This window comes from Urocampus carinirostris, chromosome 9 (assembly GCF_059441175.1).
Source record: "Urocampus carinirostris isolate Australia breed hairy pipefish chromosome 9, RoL_Ucar_1.0, whole genome shotgun sequence".
In the NCBI taxonomy this organism is placed as follows: domain Eukaryota; kingdom Metazoa; phylum Chordata; class Actinopteri; order Syngnathiformes; family Syngnathidae; genus Urocampus; species Urocampus carinirostris.
This window is the reverse complement of record NC_142357.1, coordinates 32,380,641-32,401,596: the sequence shown is the minus strand read 5'-3', so window position 1 is coordinate 32,401,596 and position 20,956 is coordinate 32,380,641. Positions and strand designations below refer to the sequence as shown.

Here is a 20,956-nt window from a genome sequence, read left to right as displayed (position 1 = left end):
ATCGCAATGCGCAGCGACCTCAGATGACCTCACAAACTCCGAGTGACCTCCGTTAAAAAACGGCAAAATGTTACATACTGTGACTGGACGGTTTCTCATGTCAGTTATATTCCACGGGGGCAGAGAAAAGTCAGATTTTGGGAGGGGGTTGACTCACTTGGGACTGTTCGATCTCGGCTTTATTCAGCTTGACGCCGAGAATCTCAGCAGCGACACGCTGGAAACAAAGATACACCTGGAGAAGGTATAGAATAAAAACAGAACCTTAAAAAAGGGGGATTGATATTTATTGGACGGATAATGGTAAAAATAATCCCAGCTATCTGTCCTGTAGCAAAGAAAATAGATGTTAAAAATGTAAATAATAATCGTTTTCTGTGCCAAATCATATATTTTGCTGTTTTTATATATTGTTATATATATTCTCTAAAAATGAAAACAATAGTCTAATTTATTTGGACAATAATCCCCAAAATAAGCAAAAAAAAAATAGAAATGTATCATTTTAAGAATCGTTTTGGATATTAGCAGAATAATACCTTTAATACAATTTGATTTAACTTAGGTATTCCTTGTTTTACATATAGAAAGCTTGAAAAGAAAACTTGAAAAAAATCCCATATGAAAAATACAAAATACACAAGACAAAAAAAATAAAAAATAAAATATATATATATACTCTCAAAATATAAAAATAAAATATTACATTAAAAATACAAAGATAAAAATTTAAAAAATACAAAGAAAAAATACTAAAGTAAAAATTATTTCAAAAAATAAAATAAAAATAAAATAAAAATATATATAACTAAAAAAGCAAAAGTAAAAAATGTAAATTTTGAAAATATACAAAAAATAATATATACAACAAAACACAAAACTGATAATTAAGAATATAAAAAATACTAAAGAAAAGTATTCCAAATTAAAAATACAGATTCAAAATAAAAAAATAAAAGAAACATTTAAGCAACACAATGAAGAAAGCATTCTATGTCTATGATGTGAAAAATTATTTTTGCTATCTTTTTCCAAATAAAAAAAAAACATGGCACCAAAACGAAATACTGTTATAGCTTAAGTTTAAGGTTATCTTGTTTATAATATAATGTGTATATATATATATATATATATATATATATATATATATGTGTGTGTGTGTGTGTGTGTATATACTTCGTACAAGATTTAGTACATGCACTATGTCAAAGCAAAAAAATATTTATTTAAATTATCGTGTGTATTATATATACTGTAAACACATTTAAAGAATAACACCATTTGGGGTCATTTGTGACCCCCTTATGCACCCAAGGGTTAAATAATAAATGAATTTAAAACAATTGAAAGTTGATTTCGGTAATGAACAAGCAAAAAATATTTCGGAAATAGTTTTCACATGACAGATACGATATGATCAACTTTATCATAGGTTATACATTATCATAAAAGTGGTAATGAAAATGTTATTGTACAATCCCTTATCCAAAATAAATGCTTTTGTTAGTGTGTGATGCTCACAGAGTCGCCGGTCTTGGCGGACACGAACTGACTGATGAATCCGTTCTCCTGGCAAAAGCGCTGATGCTTGTCCGACTTGACCGTCCGCATGTGTTCCAGGTCGACTGGGGAACAAACACAAGCGAGACGTCTCACTTTGGGTTAAATGTCACGGATATATATCAATGTGAAGAGCAGAGATAACTGTTTACAGAAGCCAGAGACACAAAGACAGACAACAAAACATAATTCAGTTGTTAAGCCGTTGTCCAACCTGGAGATAGCCAACGCTAGTCTTTATCCTTTGAAACCATAAGGTGGTAAATGTTGTAATTACTCAGGACTGAAATTATCAATGTGGTTCTTGGTAAACTCGTTGTACAGAAAGTAAACTGGTTAAGGTCGCTGGTTCGCGCCTCGACCGAGACATACCTAATTGGTATAATGGCGGCGCCCTCTGGCTGCGGCTGCACCGACTCGCTACAACGGGTCAGGTGTATCGACATTTCGTTCTGTGTACATTGTTACAAAGAATGACAATACAAAGGAAATTATTATTATTATTATTATTAAATACAGGAGACTGTAATTGACAAGCAGTCAGCTTAGCACTAGCTAATGCTACATCTTTATGCAGTTTTGTAAGTGAAGGAATCTTTTAATTGGGGGTGACCAACGTGGTGCCCACAAGGACCCAGTAGCCTCTTACGAACACCGGATTCGATACGGTCCAGTTTTGAAAATAGCTCAGCAGTGATGGGCCATTGCGATTTAACAGGAAATCTTATTTCTAAAGACACACACGCATCTGACACCACTAGCGATTGGCAAGTATTGAGCATGTCTGACTATTTTGGCGCTCCTGCACTGAATACAAAACACCAGGGTGGGTTCTTAAACATTTCTGATGCCCTTCTAGAGGATTAATGAGTACATGTTTTTGCCAACATCATTATTAACAGAAGCAAAACAAGGGGGTTGACATAAGTTTATTCAGTATAAACTACGTACTCATGATAAGTCAACTTTTTTACCAACATAAGTCCTCAATTTGTACATTTGAATTGAATAGCAGGGGAGGTTATCTCTCAAACATAGTACAGTTTCCTTTCTCTATCATGGGAGTGATTGCTAGAGTTTCCTTTAATCCTCGAGAAAAAATGACAAGCAAATGCAATTTGGTCCATCACGATGGCAAGCTTCACAACAGCACAAAAGCCACGTCCGTGTCGCAATCTGGCTCTATTCTCCACAGTATGGTTGCCCTGGCACTGTCGTCTAGAAATATAGGGCTCGCATTTTACACGACACAGCACTCGTTCGCGTTTTCTTTCAGCTTTGTCGTAAAATAAGTGCTCGTTTTTGTAAGCGCTCCAGTCGTCTCCATCTTGAATGGTCACAGGACGTGAAAACACGCAAAATAAACTGCAGTATAGCTGAAGACGGCTTTAGGTGTGCGGTAGGCACCAGATGTAAGCCAGGCTTAAACCTGCGGCTTAAAAGGATTCAAAAAAATTTAAAACATTCAAAATGTGATAAAAATAGTACATGTTTTCTGCATAACATCTATATATGTGTCATTGCTATAGAATAACTATTTTCCGAGATCATGCACTTTGAATACAGTCTGTATCGTCTTTGACTTACTGAGCTATGACCAAACAATCACCCAAGCAAGCCAGTCACCCTATTGATTTACATCTTAACTAGTCGAAAAAGTTTTGAGTATTTTTTGGTGAGCAGCCAAAACGGGGCGAACTGGCAAAAATAACACACAGAGAGCTAACATGGGCTAAACCAGCTGGGACACGGACCGATTGGCGGAGAAAAAAAATGAGGCTGGCTGACCAAAAGCATGCAGTAAGCAGTCAGGATAACCGCAAGCCACAGGCAGAAACAAACACAAACCCAGCCGGGACCACAGCAGGCTGACCAGCTAGCTGGCTGCTAACGGGACTAACCTAGACCAGACAAAACTGATAACCTTCGGGAGCCGCACTCTCACTGGGAGCTACCTGGATATCATATTAATTGCAGGACAAGCGGCATTAACACGAGAGGATAAGTCACAATCAAATACCTTAAATGAGGCAAAGTAAAAAAAGGAACACACGCTGTATATACCCTAGGTAAACTTGCCCTTTGATGATCAACTTGAACAAAACAGTCCCTCCAGCGACACGGTAAGCAAGGTTACAATTACTCCAAGCTGAAATGAGTGCTATGCATTCGCTGATTACTACAATCGCTTTCTGTTTTATTAATGGGACGCGCCATTGTTTTGAACATATCTCCAAGATTGTGGGCAGGAATACTACATGTTCTGTGCTTAATTGAAAAAAAGGGTATTTTATAATCTCTTTAAATCTGGTGTAGCCTGCACAAAGGGTTTCGTTGTTGAATACAAGCGTGTGGCTTTTTTGATCAGGTGTGCTCTGTAGTAAGGAATTTACTGTACATACCTCCGAAGCCAAAAACCTTCTCTCTAGCAGATTAGTTTTCCACTTCTACAACCAATTCACATTCAAACTTGTTTTGTTTGTCAATGTAAACAAGAACAGCAATAGTATAGTTTTCTGTTTATGGAGCATAGATTCTCATATTGATCAATCCAAAAGCCTTCTACTGACCCGATGCTAGCCAGAAGCAAAGACAAACTCCAGGCTAACTCCGAAAGCGCTAGCACAGAAAGCGCTTTGATTTATGAGTTGAAGTAGACACACGGGTCCTAGAACCAAGACTGTCACCTGGCTGCTGATTTAGAGAGGCTACAATGACAGCGCCTTCCTTTCTAGCTTTTGTCACCGGTGCATTCGACTCCTTCGTACTGATACCACGTCTCTTTTTGCGGGGTCACGGCAAGGGCAACCAGGAAGGTCATCCGGGGGTCTCGCTGCTGAAAAGTGAACGATTCGTTTTTTTATACCGGGCTTTGTGCATTCTGGCGACCGCACCCGCTATCCAGTGCTACGGCACCTGGAGGAGCTCGGGCTACTGTAGGGTGTTGCGTTTCTCCCCAACCCTCTTCTCTCGTTCTGCGTTTTTTTTTTATTCTTTGTGTGAGGTTGTCAAAGATTTACTGTGTTCTCATGCCCCGGGAGCGAGTGCGCCTAAAGAGACAGATATATCGTCTGGGAGAGCATAAATACAGTATTTAGGAGTACCGTATTTTCAGGACTAATAGGCACATGAAAAAAAACCAAATCGTTACCATATTTGTGCAGTTATTGATCAGTCGATACAGTTTAGGGATCGAATCGGATAGCAGTGATAAGAATGAATGAATGAAAACTTTATTCGAACATCAAAATAAAAACAGAACAAAAACAATAACTCAACAACAAAATAATGTTACATAATATGTTCGAAAAGGGGTAGTAAGAAGCAAATGCTTATATTACCTATCCCTTCATCTTCCCCACCAAATACACCAATGATATAACAACAATTGTAATGATATTAATAATAACAGTTATGATATAAGAATAGCAACAATAACACAAAGTTAACTAGATGCACTATTCCCAATCTCCCGCACCTTCCTTTGTATCTAAACCAGAACAAGCTCTGTAGCCTAGATAGTAGGGCGCCCGCTCTGAGACTGGGAGGTCGTTGGTTCAAGCCTCAGTCGAGTCATACCTAAGACTTACAACATTGGTACCCATTGCCTCCCTGCTTGGCGCTCGGCATTAAGGGTTGGAATTGGGGGGTTTGGTCACCTAATGACTCCCAACACAGCAGTTGGGTCTAAAAACCCGGCGCCGATCGAAGGCGACGAGTCACGTCGATAGCTTCGCGTGACAAAATGATTTCCGGTAGATATCATGTTGATGGTTGATACTGGCTGAATAATAATAAATACAAATACAGTGAATAGTTGGACACCGTTTGATATCGTCTCGCAAATCGTTCCAAAGCTTGACTCCACACACAGACACACACATACTTTTCCTAGTGGTTCTCACCTTTGGGATTATGAATTCACTACAGCCCCTTAAATTATAATTTATAAGAGATAAGAGCAGCAATTCTTAACCACTGTGCCACTAGGGACACGGATGGTTGCTCACAATTCCATTACAATGACTGCGATAGGAATCGAACCCAGATTGCAGTGAAGGGGGGGGGGATTTTGTAAGGGTTATTGTTCTATATTCTTTATCAATTATCCATTATCGGTCAATTCATAATTCGCTAGAAAGCCACGGGCCGAGACACTTGTTCTCAGCCAATAGGCCGAGTCAAGGTCCTAGCCACAGAGCCATGCAGCGATCAGTGCGTAGGATCCTATCCACTAGAATAGTGGGATAGAGGCGACACATGAAAAGGCATAAGGTCTTATCTCATTATCACACTATTTTTGCTCATGGTACCCGATATGTTAGTCTCAGCTCAAACAAAGCATTTTAAGTGACGGACGTTTCTAAACATGCAGCCATGCATTTCAAATGTCAGGACGACTGATTTACTTCCCACAACGCTGTTCTCTACATTCAGTTTAGGACGACTAAATTACTTCCCACAAAGCCTTTCTCGTCAGACAGTTCAGAATCTTGTGCTCTTCGGAAAGGGTTTGTGAGTCGGCTAGACAACAAACCAGTTTAATGGACCGACAATATTCTTGCGGCTCGAACCAACAACTACATCAACAATTTGGTACCCTGACAAAAAAATAGTGTAATGATAAGATAGGAACTACTGCCTTTTCATGTGTCATCTGTATCCCCAGTGGCCTAGTGGATAGGTTCCGGTGTACGCCGCGATGCGGGTTTGATTCTCGTTGCATCAATTGTCATGCAACTCCTAGCAATAGTGATTGATGCGCAAAGACGGAATTGTTCTAGTTTTAAAACAAACCCTTGCCTTAATAGTATTTTCACTCCCATGCACCTTTTAGTCCGGTGCGCCTTATACATCAAAAAACATGTCAAAGGACTCTATTTTGGGGGTGCGCCTTATATTTCTGTGTACCTTACAGAGCTGAAAAATGATAATATTAACATCATGTGACTTAAAAAAGCTGAGTCCTTGAAACCCCAAAATACTTTTCGGGAGATAATTTTCCAGCAGAAGATTATCGGGACGCATAAACAGAAAGCTTTCAGTGAGAGGCAGAGCGTCGTGTCTCGGATCGGGAGTAAACAAAGTTATCTGGTGGACGTCAGCAGGTTATTAATTCATGTCGTTAACATGTGAGGGCACCTATATGCTACCAGAGGTAAACAGTGCTAAGCCTTTGGATCCTGCCCACTTGGAAAAGGTCGGTCGTTTGTCAGCGTCACGTACGTTAAAGTGTACGTTAAAAAAGGCAGGAAAGTAGAAAATTCAACACATTAGCTAAATTATTTGAAGGATTTTTTTAATGTTAGCATTAGCAGTGTCTGAAACTCATGAGAAAAAGTTACCGAACACTCTGAAAAGTTGCCTGCCCAGCAATAAAGTTGCCTTCCCCATTTTTCACAACTTGAAACACAATAAGACAATTAATCGCAAAATAAAACTTTGTTGCAAAGTATTAAGGATTGATAATCAGAATATATAAGAGAACAACACTTTAAAATTAAGTTTCTTATTCATCTACTTATAACATTCATTGCATGTATATGACATGGCTGTTTTCCATCTGCCATCAGTATGTATTTACCTGTATCTACTTATCTTCATTCATACAATGTTTGCGTTGAGTCGTCTGCTACAAGCCACGTGAACTCCTCTTTCCACGATGCTTTTAATGTACGTTTACGTTTTGTACCGTCATCAATTTTGTTAGCTTCTTTTGAATCTTTCTTCTGGGGCTTAATTCCTCACCACTTATCCATTTATCTTGTGTGTCTTTGGAAAATGAGTATGCAAATTGCCAAACGAGCTGAAATTTCAAAACCGAACGAAGATTTCGAAATCGGAATAAAGCAAACATTTGATTTGAAAGAAATAAAAAATAAAAACAAAAGATGGGTTTTTTTCTTTCTTGAAAAAGTTGTCGGCCACCCGGGCAGAGACGTTGTTTAAGTTGTATGCTCAACGTAAAAGATGCACGCCCCGAACATCCGGGCAGATGTTATTTCAGAAACTGGTATTAGCATGGTTGTAGTTTAGAAAATATTCAGACGAGGTATTTCAGTTATGCAATGTCTTTGTCGGAAATTTCAAAGTCCACACACACACACACACACACACATACATACATATACACATACACATACACATATATATATATATATATATATATATATATATATATATATATATACATATACATATCTATCTATCTATCCATCTATCTACCTTGGTCATATCCCTCAAAAGGGGTGACCGACAGCAAGACAAATAAAGAAAATAAAAAAGGGAAAAAAAATAGCAAAAAACACACACAAACATTTTTGGACCATGGCCAACCCAAATGCCCAAACACACAAACAAGTTAGGCACCTCGGCACCTAAGTTGGTCATGCTTTCGCCCCTCCAGATGAAACCGGACACAAGAAAGCGGCCATGTCACTCCTCTGTTCAACAGCAGGGCCCGACAGCTTTCACTGGTTTACCCCTGCCGCATCATACAGGTGCCCTGCCCATCCCTTAGAACGCGTCCAAACATCCCACTATCCTTTTACAACACCTCTCCACTCATTCCTATCACCAACAAACATATACATATACCGTATTTTCCGCACTATAAGGCGCACCGGGTTATAGGGCGCACCCCAAAAAAATGGTTTTTGGTCCTATTTTTGACATACATAAGACGCACCGGATTATAAGGCGCTACAATGGGAATGTGGACAAAACAGTCAGATAGTTCAGTCCAACTTATTACCCCCTTAACATTCCCAAAGCTTGCAAAGACGCAAATACGTGTCGAGAACACGTGCGGATGCGGTGTCCGTAAGATGTCACTCAAATGCATCGTTCCATCATTCGGAAGGTTAAAGTCTTGGGATTCAATAAATGATAACCATTCCTTCGTATCTATTTTCTTTTTCACTCGCAACTTTACTGTGCATATGACAATCAACACTTGGAATTGAGTTGAATTTAAAAACAGACACTGCATTCCATCCATTATCTGCACCGCTTATCACAGAAACATCGAGTTCAGTCTGAAACAAGATACAGGAATAATATAGAAAGCCGGAGTAGCTCACCGAAGTCGTTGTGTTCATAATAATGTGCAGGCAATGTCCTCTTATATCCGTGAGGGTAGTAAATCCAGGAGAATACAATATTTACAAATACAGAATAGAAAAAAATGCTTTCTCTATGCCGTCAGCCACATGCTATACGCATACGTATTTTCGGCCAATTGCAGGCTTTGTTTCACTGTTTAAGCCAATGGCAGCCTGTAAATTATAAAAAGGATCCGCCTCTTGACCTCCGAATAACTTTAGCCAATAGTGATCGTTTCAACTGATGATTGACACGTCTTTTTCGGCCAATTGCAGGCTTTGTTTGCCGTTTGAGCCAATGGCAGTCTGTAAATGATAAAAAGGATCCGCCTCTTGACCTCCGAATAACTTTAGCCAATAAAGATCAATTCAAATGATGATTGACACATTGGTTAGCCAATGAAACGCCGGTAAATAAATCCCAGCATCCACCGCGTACTACTTGGCGTTCGGGGGAAAATCGAGTCGGCGGCTGCAAGTTAGTTGGAAAACTTAATGTTGATCCATAAATAAGGCGCACTGTATTATAAGGCGCATGGTCAGCTTTTGGAAAAAATAAAGGCTTTTAGGTGCGCCTTATAGTGCGGAAAATAACGGTACATTGTATATATACATATACACATATGCATGTTTAAGTTTGGCGATTTCAATTCCTTGACAAAAAGAAGCTTGAAGGCCGATTTTTTTTTAGATAAAAATTATTCTTTCTAACCTTCTCAATGCCTCGACTGTACTTTATTTATTATTTTGCACCACGTTTGGAAAAAGGGTGAGTTTTCATGGGAAACACACTATTGTCTGGGAGACCCCCAAACATATGAACAGTAGTTTATATATATATATTGACAGTCAGAGTATCAGAATTTTGTTCCTTAAAATAAGTTTGGATATTCGTTAGAAAAAAAATCTGAATATCATTTTTTTTTCTTTATTAGTTTAAACCTTTTATCACTTTATTAGTAAAATAAATAATGTAATACTTATAATTTTCATTTTTTTTTTTTAAAACATGATATTTTTGACAAGGGGCATTAGGGTTGCCAAGGCGGCCTATGGAATGAACATCAAGATTTAATTTGCAGCAAAAGATCCAAGGAAGATGTGGCAGGGACTAAAAAAAGATCACAAACTTCTGGGACCACCAACTGGTGACTGTTGGGGCTGATACTACACTAGCAGATGACTTAAATCACTTCTTTGCTCGCTTTGATGTTGGCAGGTCACCAGCAGCCACACCAAAACCACTAGGAACCACCAACAGCACACTGGTATTTCAGGAGCATGAAGTTACAAGCGTGCTGAACACTGTGAACCCAAGGAAGGCAGCCGGCCCGGATGGTGTACCAGGAAGGGTGCTAAGGGACTGTGCAGAGCAGCTGGTTTGGGTCTTCATCAACATCTTGAACTGGTCTCTATCACAAGTCACCATTTCACCCAGCCTAAATACCTCCACCATTATTCCCATCCCAAAATAAGCCTAAATGACTACAGACCTAACGCACTTATGTCTGTACTCATGAAGTGCTTCGAGAGGTTGGTGTTTCAATACATCAAAGGTTCCCTACCCCCACACTAGACGCTCACCAACTGGCCTACAGGACAAACCACCCTAATGATGACGCTATAAACACCGGTCTATTTAGATAAACCCAAGAGCTATCTCAGAATGCTCTTCTTGGACTCTGCGTTCCACATCATTGTCCCGGGTATCTTGGTCGAGAAACTCTTCCAACTGGGGCTGTTCTTCATCTGTAGCTGGATTATGTACTTCATTTGTACCCGCCCACTGGGTGTGAACTTCGGCTGGCCATGTCTCCTCCACCCTGAGGCTGAGCACTGGATCCCCCCAAAAGATGTGTCCACTGTCAACTGTATACCTCTGAATGTTCACCAACCCACACCACGAATATGATTGTGAAGTTTGCTGATAACACCACCTTGGTGGAACTCGGCTCTGATGGGATGAGAAGGCATTCAGAAGGGAGGTGGAGATGCTAACAATGTGGTGTTCGAAAAATTAATACTGAAAACCACAAAATCCAAGCAAGTCATACTTGACTTTGGGAGGAAGCGCACAAACCCAGCCCCACTAAATGAAGCCTGTGTGGAGATAAGCCACTCCTTCAAACTCATGGGCGGTCACATCTCTGACGGCCTTTCTAGGTCTGCCAACACCATGGTGGGGAAGACACAGCAGCGACTCAACTTCGTGAGTGTCCTCAGGAGGAATAACCTTGGAACAGAAGTTGCTGGTGTCCTTCTACAAATCCACAGTGGAAAACATTCTGGCATACGACATCACCGTGTGGTATGCTGATGCTATGGCAGGAAAAACATAGAGATTAATCAACACATCCCAAAAGATCATCGGCTGCTCTCTGCCCTGTCTAAAAGACATTGCCGGCTTGCAATACTGTAGCAGAGCCACTACCATTATAAAAGACAATTCCCACCCTGGCCACCACCTCTTTGACCTGTAAACCCTCTGGTAGGTGCTACAGGTCCCTCAAAACCAGGAGAAACCAGGGCCATCAGAATCCTAAATGAAAGGACTCTCTTTCTCCATCTATCCATCTCTCTCTCTCTCTCTCTCTCTCTCGCTCAATCTCTCTCTCTCTCACTCTCTATATCTCTTTCACTCTCTATTTTTCTCTTTCTTTGTTCCTCTTTGTCTCTTTCTCTCTTTGTGTCTTTTTACACTCTTTTGCCCTCTCCTCCTTTTTTCCTTTTCTCTCTTTCTCTCGCTCTCTCTCTCTTGCTTTCCCCTTCCCCCTTTTCCCCGTCTCTCTCTCTCCTCTTTTCTCTCCTCTCTTTCTATTTCTCTTTGGATTTCTTCCTCTCTTTCTCTGTTTCTTACCCCCTCTCTCACTATTTCTCTTTTATCTCTTTTGTTTCTTGAATTTTCTCCCTCCCTCCCTCTCTCTCTCTCTCTCTCTTTTTCTCCCTTTCTTTGTCCCACCCTCTCTACTTTTTCTCCCTCTCATTCTCTTATTTCTTTTTCTCTCTTTTTCTTTTTATCTGTAATCTACTAGTCCGGCCCCTGAGAGAATGTTCTATCGTGTGCCCGCCCCCGAATTAAAATGAGTTTGACACCCCTTTTTTGTACAGGAGTTAAAAAAAAAAACTATTTTTTAGTCAAATTGATCTAGTCTTGCCCATTTTGGCTCTAATCCCAATCGTCTCGATCAATGGTAGCAGATGAAAACGTCAACGAATATTGCTAATATTATCTCAGCATTCTACATTGTCTGTCTTGTTATGAGTAAATAGGTGCCGCGTTGTGTTTGTAAGGTTAATTATTGCAAAATTAGGGAAATTGCAATTATTTATAAGGGGAACAATTGGCTGAGATTGACAGGTATGCAAATAGCATGCAGTGATCAGTCAAGATCCACAAAAAGACTATGAAGACGAATGCTCGTGTTTATTCAGGACAATTTAGTCGCATGCCGCGTCTGTCTATCTCGTCTGAACACAAGACTAATCCCCGAAGTTTTAGTGCTGGTCCCAATTTGTCTTCCTAATGTAGCCATCTCTACTTATCAGCTCCAAACAATCTCTGGTTCCCTTCTCACTGCAGGAAGCGACTGCAAACACGACCTTCAAGTGTTTAGGAGCAAAAGAGATAACGGAGAGAGATCATCACTCGTCAAGAGCGATAGCGCTCGCTCCTCCTGGTCACCGTCACTATTTGTTTAAAATATCTACATGCCGATGCGGTGAATTTTTAGGGAGCAGTAGATAAAAATCTGACGGAGACTTTGTTAGGGTCCCCTTGATGAAGGGAAAAAAATGTGGGAGTTTAACTCTTTGGCGACCGGCCCATTTGAAGAAAAATTATATTTTGAAATACATTGAGGGAATGAGATAATATACACAAAAAGTAAAACATGTGAATAAGGGCACAATCATCGAAAGATTAAAAATGTCCGTGATATTGAAGTGATGCCTTGTAATTATAATTGAATAACCATGCTAATAATCAAAATTACATTATTCAATGAAATTACTAGTAATTAGTTTAAGATTATTAAAAAAATGACAATAGATAACAATAGATAACCAGAAATACTGTACTTACGGTCATGCTGTGTTGCTACTGTCATGATTACCGACGTGAATCACCTGTGCCCGCTCATTTGGCGCCAACCGCTGCGGGCTCTGATTGGCTCCCTGTCCCTATTTAAACCCAGTCTGTCAATCCCCTGTTGTCAGTCCGTCTGCGAACCTCTGTGTATACTAGGCAAGCCTTTTTTGACTCTGACTCCCAACTGTACCGTTTTTGCTCCAGTTTGTCTCCGGCTACGACCTGTTTAGATCCCAACTACGTCTACTCTCCCGTCCTGGCTTACGACTCGTTTCCGACCCCGACCACGCTTTGCTCTCCCAGTCCCAGTTGCCGACCATTTTTTCCGTCCCTGACACCGCCATCGCTCGCTACGGAAGATCCACTTCTGTATTCAGATCACAATCCGAGTGCGAGAACGACTTGCTTCCCGCGTCCAGTGAGCATCGGATAGCGGGCGCTGCTCCTTAGACCTAAGATTTATGGCCCGAGCCCGAACCCGAACCCGAACCCGAGGCAATTTCGGGCCGGGTCGGGCCTGATATGTCAGTCATACGGTCGGGTCGGGTCGGGTTCGGTCCTGCTTTTTTTTTTTTTTTTTTTTTTTTTTTTTTTAAATTAATTAATAATTATAAATATATGTTCATTAAAAATATATACTTAAACTATGTATGGATACTAGACCAAGGAATACTTGTTATAAAATAAATAATTTGGATAAAACGGAGAAGGAGCTGTAATTGCTTTTAACGGAGCCAGAGCATGCTCTGCTCTGTGCACGTGACGTGACGTGAATGCTGTCCTCTTAATAATCTTCCCCTCCGCAAATTCACGTGATTTTGGCCTGGTATCCCCGATATGGAGTCGGACCAACAAGAAGCGTTTTATATAGAATACGATCGCTTTTGTCGGAAGCGTACATTGACGTTGGTGACATTTTCATCCGCGTTAAAAAACGCAATTTGCAGAATAAAATCACGCTTTATTGTTTAAATAAACGCGTTATATAGACTAGGATCTCCCAATTATTATAATTAGCTCGCTTTATTGTTTTAATAAGCGTTTTATATAGAATACGATCAGGGGGGGGGGGAATTTGCATAGGAGTCGGAAAAGGGCACAACACGTCAACACCCCCTCAATGAAAGTGCTGCGCTAAAATCTTAAGGACGTACTACTACTGCTGCTGTGGATTATGGCCCAATGATCAAGTCGTCAAAATGACGGACGCCCTTAAATGTTTTCGCTACCTCAAAAAAAAAAAAACCTCAATGACAGATTGTCGCTTAATGTAACATCTGCAGTGCAGACACAGAAATGTAAAAGATGTAAATGTTTATACAGTTTTATTTAACTTAGGCCTAGATGTTGTAACAAAAGGCAGAGTTTAATTTGTTATCATAAATCACCACTCCTTATAAATAAAATATGTAATTTCGGGCCCCTTTCGGGCCGGGCCAGCAAATCCAGTTAATTAGTCGGGCTCGGTCCGGGTCGGGTTTAATACCCCTCGGGCCTGCGTCGGGCTCGGGTGCTTTTTTTTGGCCCGATCTTACCTCTACTGCTCCTCCTCTTTCTTTCAATAAAATTGTGAGAAAACGTTACACGATTGGGTCTACCCTGTGTGCTGGTCGTGACAGCTACACCATTTTTATTTGATTAAAAATCTTACAAATTTACTACAATCCCTAAATTTGCATTCAATTAAAAAATGAAAAACATAATCAATTAACAATCAAAAACTATTAGAATACTGAACTAATCAAAATGCAATAAAAAGATAGATAATACGAACAATACAAAATAGTATAAAAATACAGAAAAATTACAAAAAGAAGAAAAGACAAATGCAAAAATACAAAATTAAAACCAAAGTAAAATCTTTTTTGCAGGAGGATGAAAACAAAACAAAACAAAACAAAACAAAAGAAAGTAGGAGTTTTGGATAATTATTTTTTACATGAAACAAAGATTCATTTCAAATAGACAAATATTAGAATATATGAATTAAAATATAAACATTTATAACAATAGATGACAAAACTTACTCCCCGGGAATTATGTGATTTGGTCCTATGAGTATTTCTGTATCGTCAGTGCTACACCATTTTCGTTTGAACAAACAGCTAACACGGTTCGATCCTACCTATGTTATTTATTTTCACTACAATCCCCAAAATTTGCATTCACTTTTGGTGTTATGACAATAAAAAAATAATAATAATTCAAAAAAATAATAGAACGACTAAATACAATAAAAATACAATAAAACTTGTGTTTAAAGAATTGTACAAATAATTAAAAAGGACTAAAAGAATACAAATGTGCAACAAAGTTATAAAGAAAATAATACGAATATAAAGATAACATAAAATAACAAAAACAATAAAAATAAAATGTAAAAATACAAAGTGAAAACGAAATGTTGGCAATCCATACACACATAGTACATTGTCATTGCTTTATGCAGAAAAAAAAAAATCTTTAGGAGGATGAAAAAACACTATTATTCCCCCCAAAATGAATGTATTTATTATTTAATCGCAAAACCAGTTCTTTCTTTTGTTGTTTCTTTGCATTTTTTGTGTGTTTTTATATTCTTTATAAACATTTATAATAAAGTATCTATATCTCTGTATTTTTCTGGATTTTATCTGTATTTGTATAGTATTCTTCTTATTGTTATTGTTTTGTTTTTCTGAATTTGAAGTTTATTTGTATTTTTATAGTACTTTGTAATTTCAATTATTATTTTTTATTATTTGTAGTATTCTAACTTAATTAATCTTAACCTAACATGTTCAAAAAGGGGTCGTAAGAAGCAGACGCTTATTTTCCCTACCCCTTCATCTTCCCTATTAAATACATTCTATAGATAGCTCCTCTTTTGTGTCTAAATATAACACAAGCTCAAAGATACACACATTACATAGGTCAGATATCAATAATTATAATAACAATAGTCAGATATTTTATACACTAATCATCGTAGTACCCATCTATTAATGTTATAATCCTACTAGTCACTAAATATCATTGTGACACCAATGATAATAACAACAATAGTAATGATATTAATAATAACAGTTATGATATAACAATAGCAACAATAATACAAAGTTAACAATAGTTGTAAATGCAGTACGGTATTTCCAATCTTTCGAATCACTCATACCCCATTTTCTTCATCTCTGTATTCCGCCAGTCATGTTTTTTTGTATCTAAATTTGAACACGTGAACAGTTAGACATTGTTTGATCTCGTCTTGTAAATTGTTCCAAAGTTTGACTCCACACACAGACACACACATACTTTTCCTGGTAGTTCTCACCTTCGGGATTATTAATTTACTACAGCCCCTTAAGTTTTAATTTCCCTCTTTCCGAATGAATAATTTTTGGATGTTTTCTGGCACTATGTTTTTGTTGACCTCAAATAGCAGTTGTGAACTGAAAAATTGTACTAAATCATCCAATTTTAATAATTTAGACTGCAGGAATACAATTTTAGCATGATCCCGATATCCTACCCTGTGTATGGTTCTAATCGCACATCATATCATTGTCGAAACACCACATGTGAATGCAAATGTTGACCGGTTTAGAAAATTATTACCATTTAAATACCCATTTAACAAACATTTAAGGGCTGGTTTATGAACAGACAAAAAAGGATTTCTGAGATTCGTTTTTTTAATGACGTCTAACAATAAGCAGTTGAGGCCATAGCAAGAATAGCTCACTGCTTGCTTGTCCATAGCACATACCGTAAATTCCGGACTATAAGGCGCACCTGATTATAAACCGCACCCCCCACATTTCGGGAGGAAAACGGATTTATTAGCCGCATGCATCCACATTGAGAACAGAAGTCCTTTTCAATTGAACAATTTAAATGGGGAGAACCTGTATAGATTTGTTGTTTCCCTGAATACTTGCAATCTATCGGATATATCATATTACACCTCTGAGCTACCAGGTTTAAACGCTTGTTTTCAGCAGAAGAGCCGAACTATGGTCCTGATCTGACCAACACTTGCCAACACATCTTATCTTAAAGTAGGCTGATTGAACGGAAAATGATACCGGTTCTTATCATTTGATGCAGACCTGCAAAGTCTAGGTACCCGTTGAAAGTAATCCAAGGAAAAAAAAGTGTATATTTTCAAAGGATAGGGTAGGAAAAATTTATATGCACAAATATATATGCACCTTTGTCTGTGGTGTCCACAAACACTCACCTTTACTGGTCTCTACTTCCCATAATCCCCCGCGTCTGTTACGCGCCTTTTTTTTAATTGGTCAGTGCAATACTTATCAGAACAAGTGTCCAAAATAAATACAAATAAATACATGACGAAAATATACAGTTGCAAATACATATTATACATGGTTACACATATTTACAAAGAAAGACGGTACACCGAGAGAGTTTTCAAAGCTTTAATAATAATATTATTACTTTCATCCCAAACCGTGCCTGTGAAAGGTACCACCACGCTACTCCTAACACGCTCGCAGGGCTCAAAGCGAAGTGTTAAAACAAAACTGTGCCGCAATTACGAAACTCTCGGTAAGCCGTGCTCGTCTTACTCGTCATTAGTAACGTCTTGAAGGGCGTCTTCCTCACATTCGAAACGAACCTCTGTCTCGGCGCACATTTCCACCGGCCTGAATTTTACCTTGTACTCGAGTGCCGCTGGAGATCGTTAGAAAATTACTTAAATAAGCCGCTTCACTGAATAAGCCACAGGGCTGAAAATTTGGGAAAAAAGTAGCGGCTTATAGTCCGGGATTTACGGTAGTCATTTTCATTGTTGGTCTTTGTTTTTTATTTAATATTTAAAATGTGGTATTTCTTCTTGTAAATGTTCTTGCACCACCAAAATGGCACTATTACATTTTTGGTGTTCTATTAACATGTTACAATGACAAGAAATTCAATTATATTCTAAAAGCAAGCCATAACTCTCTCTAGTACGGTGCTAGAGACCAATTTTCCCAGCAACGGACGGGAGAGTATTCTTGACACAGCACAGCCAATTGCCAGCGTTTTAAACTAAACAGCGGCTCGGTCCGGTCTGCAAAATGAGATCGGAATGCAGAGCAAACGGTGGGCCGCTTGTCGTCAAAGGGCCTCTAAGGGGTCACATCCTATTAAAAGAAAGTTACACGGTGGAGACTAATCAACCCCGAGGGAGAAACTATGGCTTCCAAGATTAGCTAACAGCGGGCCTCTAAGACCCCTTTGGGTTTTCTTAGGTTTCACAAAACGGTGACGTGAGGGTTATCAAACGGAACGCTGGAGAAACTGCAAAGTAAATCAGACGTGTGCTGCCTGGATCTCTTTCAAGCAGGGTTTTATGGAGGGCAATATCTGATTCAGATTCAGATATACTTTATTGTCATTCTTGTACAAATGTATACAGAACGAAATGTCGATACATCTGACCCGCAGTTTCCTTGAATGCACAGATATAAATGTGTAGTCTTGAGTTGGAGTATTGAAATACTAAATAATATACTAAATAATTATAGCTATGAGTACTATACAGTAGTGCAAAGAGTGCAAGAGGAGCAGCTGAATAGATGTGCAAAATGGGCAGTCAGGTAAACAAGTCACTATACAATAACAATAACAATGGAGTACGGTAGTGTAGAGGAGAACAGATGTGCAAAGGAGTGGCTAGGTACAAGAGAACTGCCAGTAGTGCAAGGACAAAAAACAAAACAAACAGATGTACAGATTAGCAGCTGGGTAGGCTTTTCTGGAAAGCTTTATTAGAATTAAAATTCTAAGAATTAAAATTAAAATTAAAATAATTAAAATTAAAAGAATTAAAAGGCTATTAACAGGGATTTTTTAAATGGGCATTGTGATGAAATATGCACACTAAATAGAATTGATCCATGAAATAATAGTGGGATGTTCAATATCATTTTTATTGGGAGAGGCAAGTACTAAGGTCTGCACAATTTCTGAAAAAAAAAAAAAAAAAAACAATTCCGATTTTTCAGACAAGAATTTCGATAGCGTTTTTGATTTTATAAGAAAAGTGCATTTTCATAGTCAAAATAACATACCTGTCAACCTCCAGGGTTCCATGCCCTTACAAACTGTCGTATTTTGTTGTGAGATACTGAGTTGCTCGACATGAATGAGGTTTATTATAAAAAAAGTTGAAAAATTAAGTAGCTTGGACGTTCACTGTAGAAGGAAAAAATACATGCAAATATAATTAAGAAGAAAAATACATTTTCTTATTCAAATTATGAATTCATTTTCAGCATTAAATTATTGTTGGTAATGTACTGATCAAAGGGATAACCACAAGCCTGTCTTTTTTCATTTTCTCCGTTTATACTTCCTTTTTTTCTTAACTTCTTTATACAACATAATAATTCGTAATATAATGCATCAAAGCAAGTGAGCCGTTTGAGAGCCGGCTCTATTTAATGAAAAAGCCGGTTCTCTCAAAAGAGACGGACTTCATTTCACTACATCAAACCGCTCGCTTCGTTTGCAACGGAAAAAAACCACACCGAGATAGAGGCTACCGCGGCGAACTCGTTTGACTTGATTGATTTGCCGTTTCGTGTTAGTCGGTGTATACCGGATGGTACCCATAATTTGTACGTCGTACACGTTTTAAAATGCATAATAAACGTACTTTGTACGGCAAAAACTTACAGGTTGACAGGTATGACAAGTGACCAGTGCTTCCCATATAATTTTATGAGACCCTGGCGGGTGGACAGATTCGGGAGGAATTGTGGCACGCAGGGTTGTTTGACGATTGTTTTACGCGTAGTATGAAAGTTTAAAGGGACAGTTGTATTATCTAGCGTCTCCTAGAGGTAGGTAAAAACTATTCATTAAAAAGAACAATATTGATTTTAAAAAGAGTCCAAAAGACACCAACTATGATATAAACATGCTTTTTGTTCATACTTGTTGCTCGAGAAATCTGCATTTATTTTACATAACATGAGCTAATTGTCAGCCGTCTTGCTGCTACGGAAAACCTCAACACCTCAAAAAGGCTAAGCAATAAAATGGGAGGTAAATTGTGCATTTTGGTCACTTTGAGTCTCCATAGTTTGTATTCTTCCTTGCCCTACAAAATACAGAAATATCTAGTGGTCAAGTAACACACCTTGCCCCTTAAATGTAAGTAAAGCCCATGCACATTACAGATTCATTTATACTTTTTCACATTAATTGATTTATAGTTTCACATTGATTCTTAATGTTTTTATTTTAGCAAATAAAAAAATGTATTTGAGAACAGTAAAATGTTTTTGATCGGAGCTTTTCTTGTGCAAAACCTGATTTGGCCCAGTTTTACCCAGACCCTAGCTCCAGAGCAGTGGTGGAATCAAATAGACATATTTATAACATATATATACTGGACTGTCTCAGAAAATTAGAATATTGTGATAAAGTTCTTTATTTTCTGTAATGCAATTAAAAAAACAAAAATGTCATACATTCTGGATTCATTACACATCAACTGAACTATTTCAAGCCTTTTATTATTTGAATATTGCTGATTTTGGCTTACAGCTGAAAAAAACTCCAAAATCCTATCTCAAAATATTAGAATACTTCCTCAGACCAAGTAAAAAAATAATTTTATAACAGCAAAACTAAATCAAACATTTGAAAATGTCCATTGATGCACTCAGTACTTGGTTGGGAATCCTTTTGCACGGATTACTGCATCAATCCGGCGTGGCATGGAGGCAATCAGCCTGTGGCATTGCTGAGGTGTTATTGATGCCCAGGATGCTTCGAAAGCGGCCTTCAGCTCATTTGCATTTGTAGGTCTGGTGTCTTTCATCTTCTTCTTAACTATACCCCACAAATTCTCGATGGGGTTCAGGTCAGGGGAATTAGCAGGCCAATCAAGGACAGTGATGCCATGGTCAGTGCACCAGTTACTGGTGGTTTTGGCACTGTGGGCAGGTGCCAGATCATGCTGGAAAATGAAATCCTCATCTCCATAGAGCTTTTCAGCAGATGGAAGCATGTAGTGCTCTAAAATCTCTTGGTACACAGTTGCATTTACTCTGGACTTGATGAAACACAGTGGACCAACACCAGCAGCTGACATGGCTCCCCAAACCATTGCTGACTGTGGGAACTTCACACTGGATTTCAAGCAACTTGGATTTTGCTCCTCTCCAGCCTTTCTCCAGACTCTGGCGCCTTGACTTCCAAATGA

At 38.5% G+C, this 20,956-nt stretch overlaps 1 protein-coding gene across 2 annotated transcripts in view; it reads right to left on the bottom strand.

The window, feature by feature from the left end:
* rab28 (RAB28, member RAS oncogene family) overlaps positions 1–20,956 on the bottom strand; it is a 91,527-nt gene that overhangs the window by 11,227 nt on the left and 59,344 nt on the right. For both annotated transcript variants that reach the window (XM_088343533.1, XM_088343534.1), the window contains exons 5-6: positions 1,522–1,625; positions 158–235 (exon numbers count right to left, since the gene is read on the bottom strand). In XM_088343533.1, the coding sequence (XP_088199659.1) occupies positions 158–235; positions 1,522–1,625 (182 nt within the window). The remainder of the gene's footprint in view (positions 1–157; positions 236–1,521; positions 1,626–20,956) is intronic.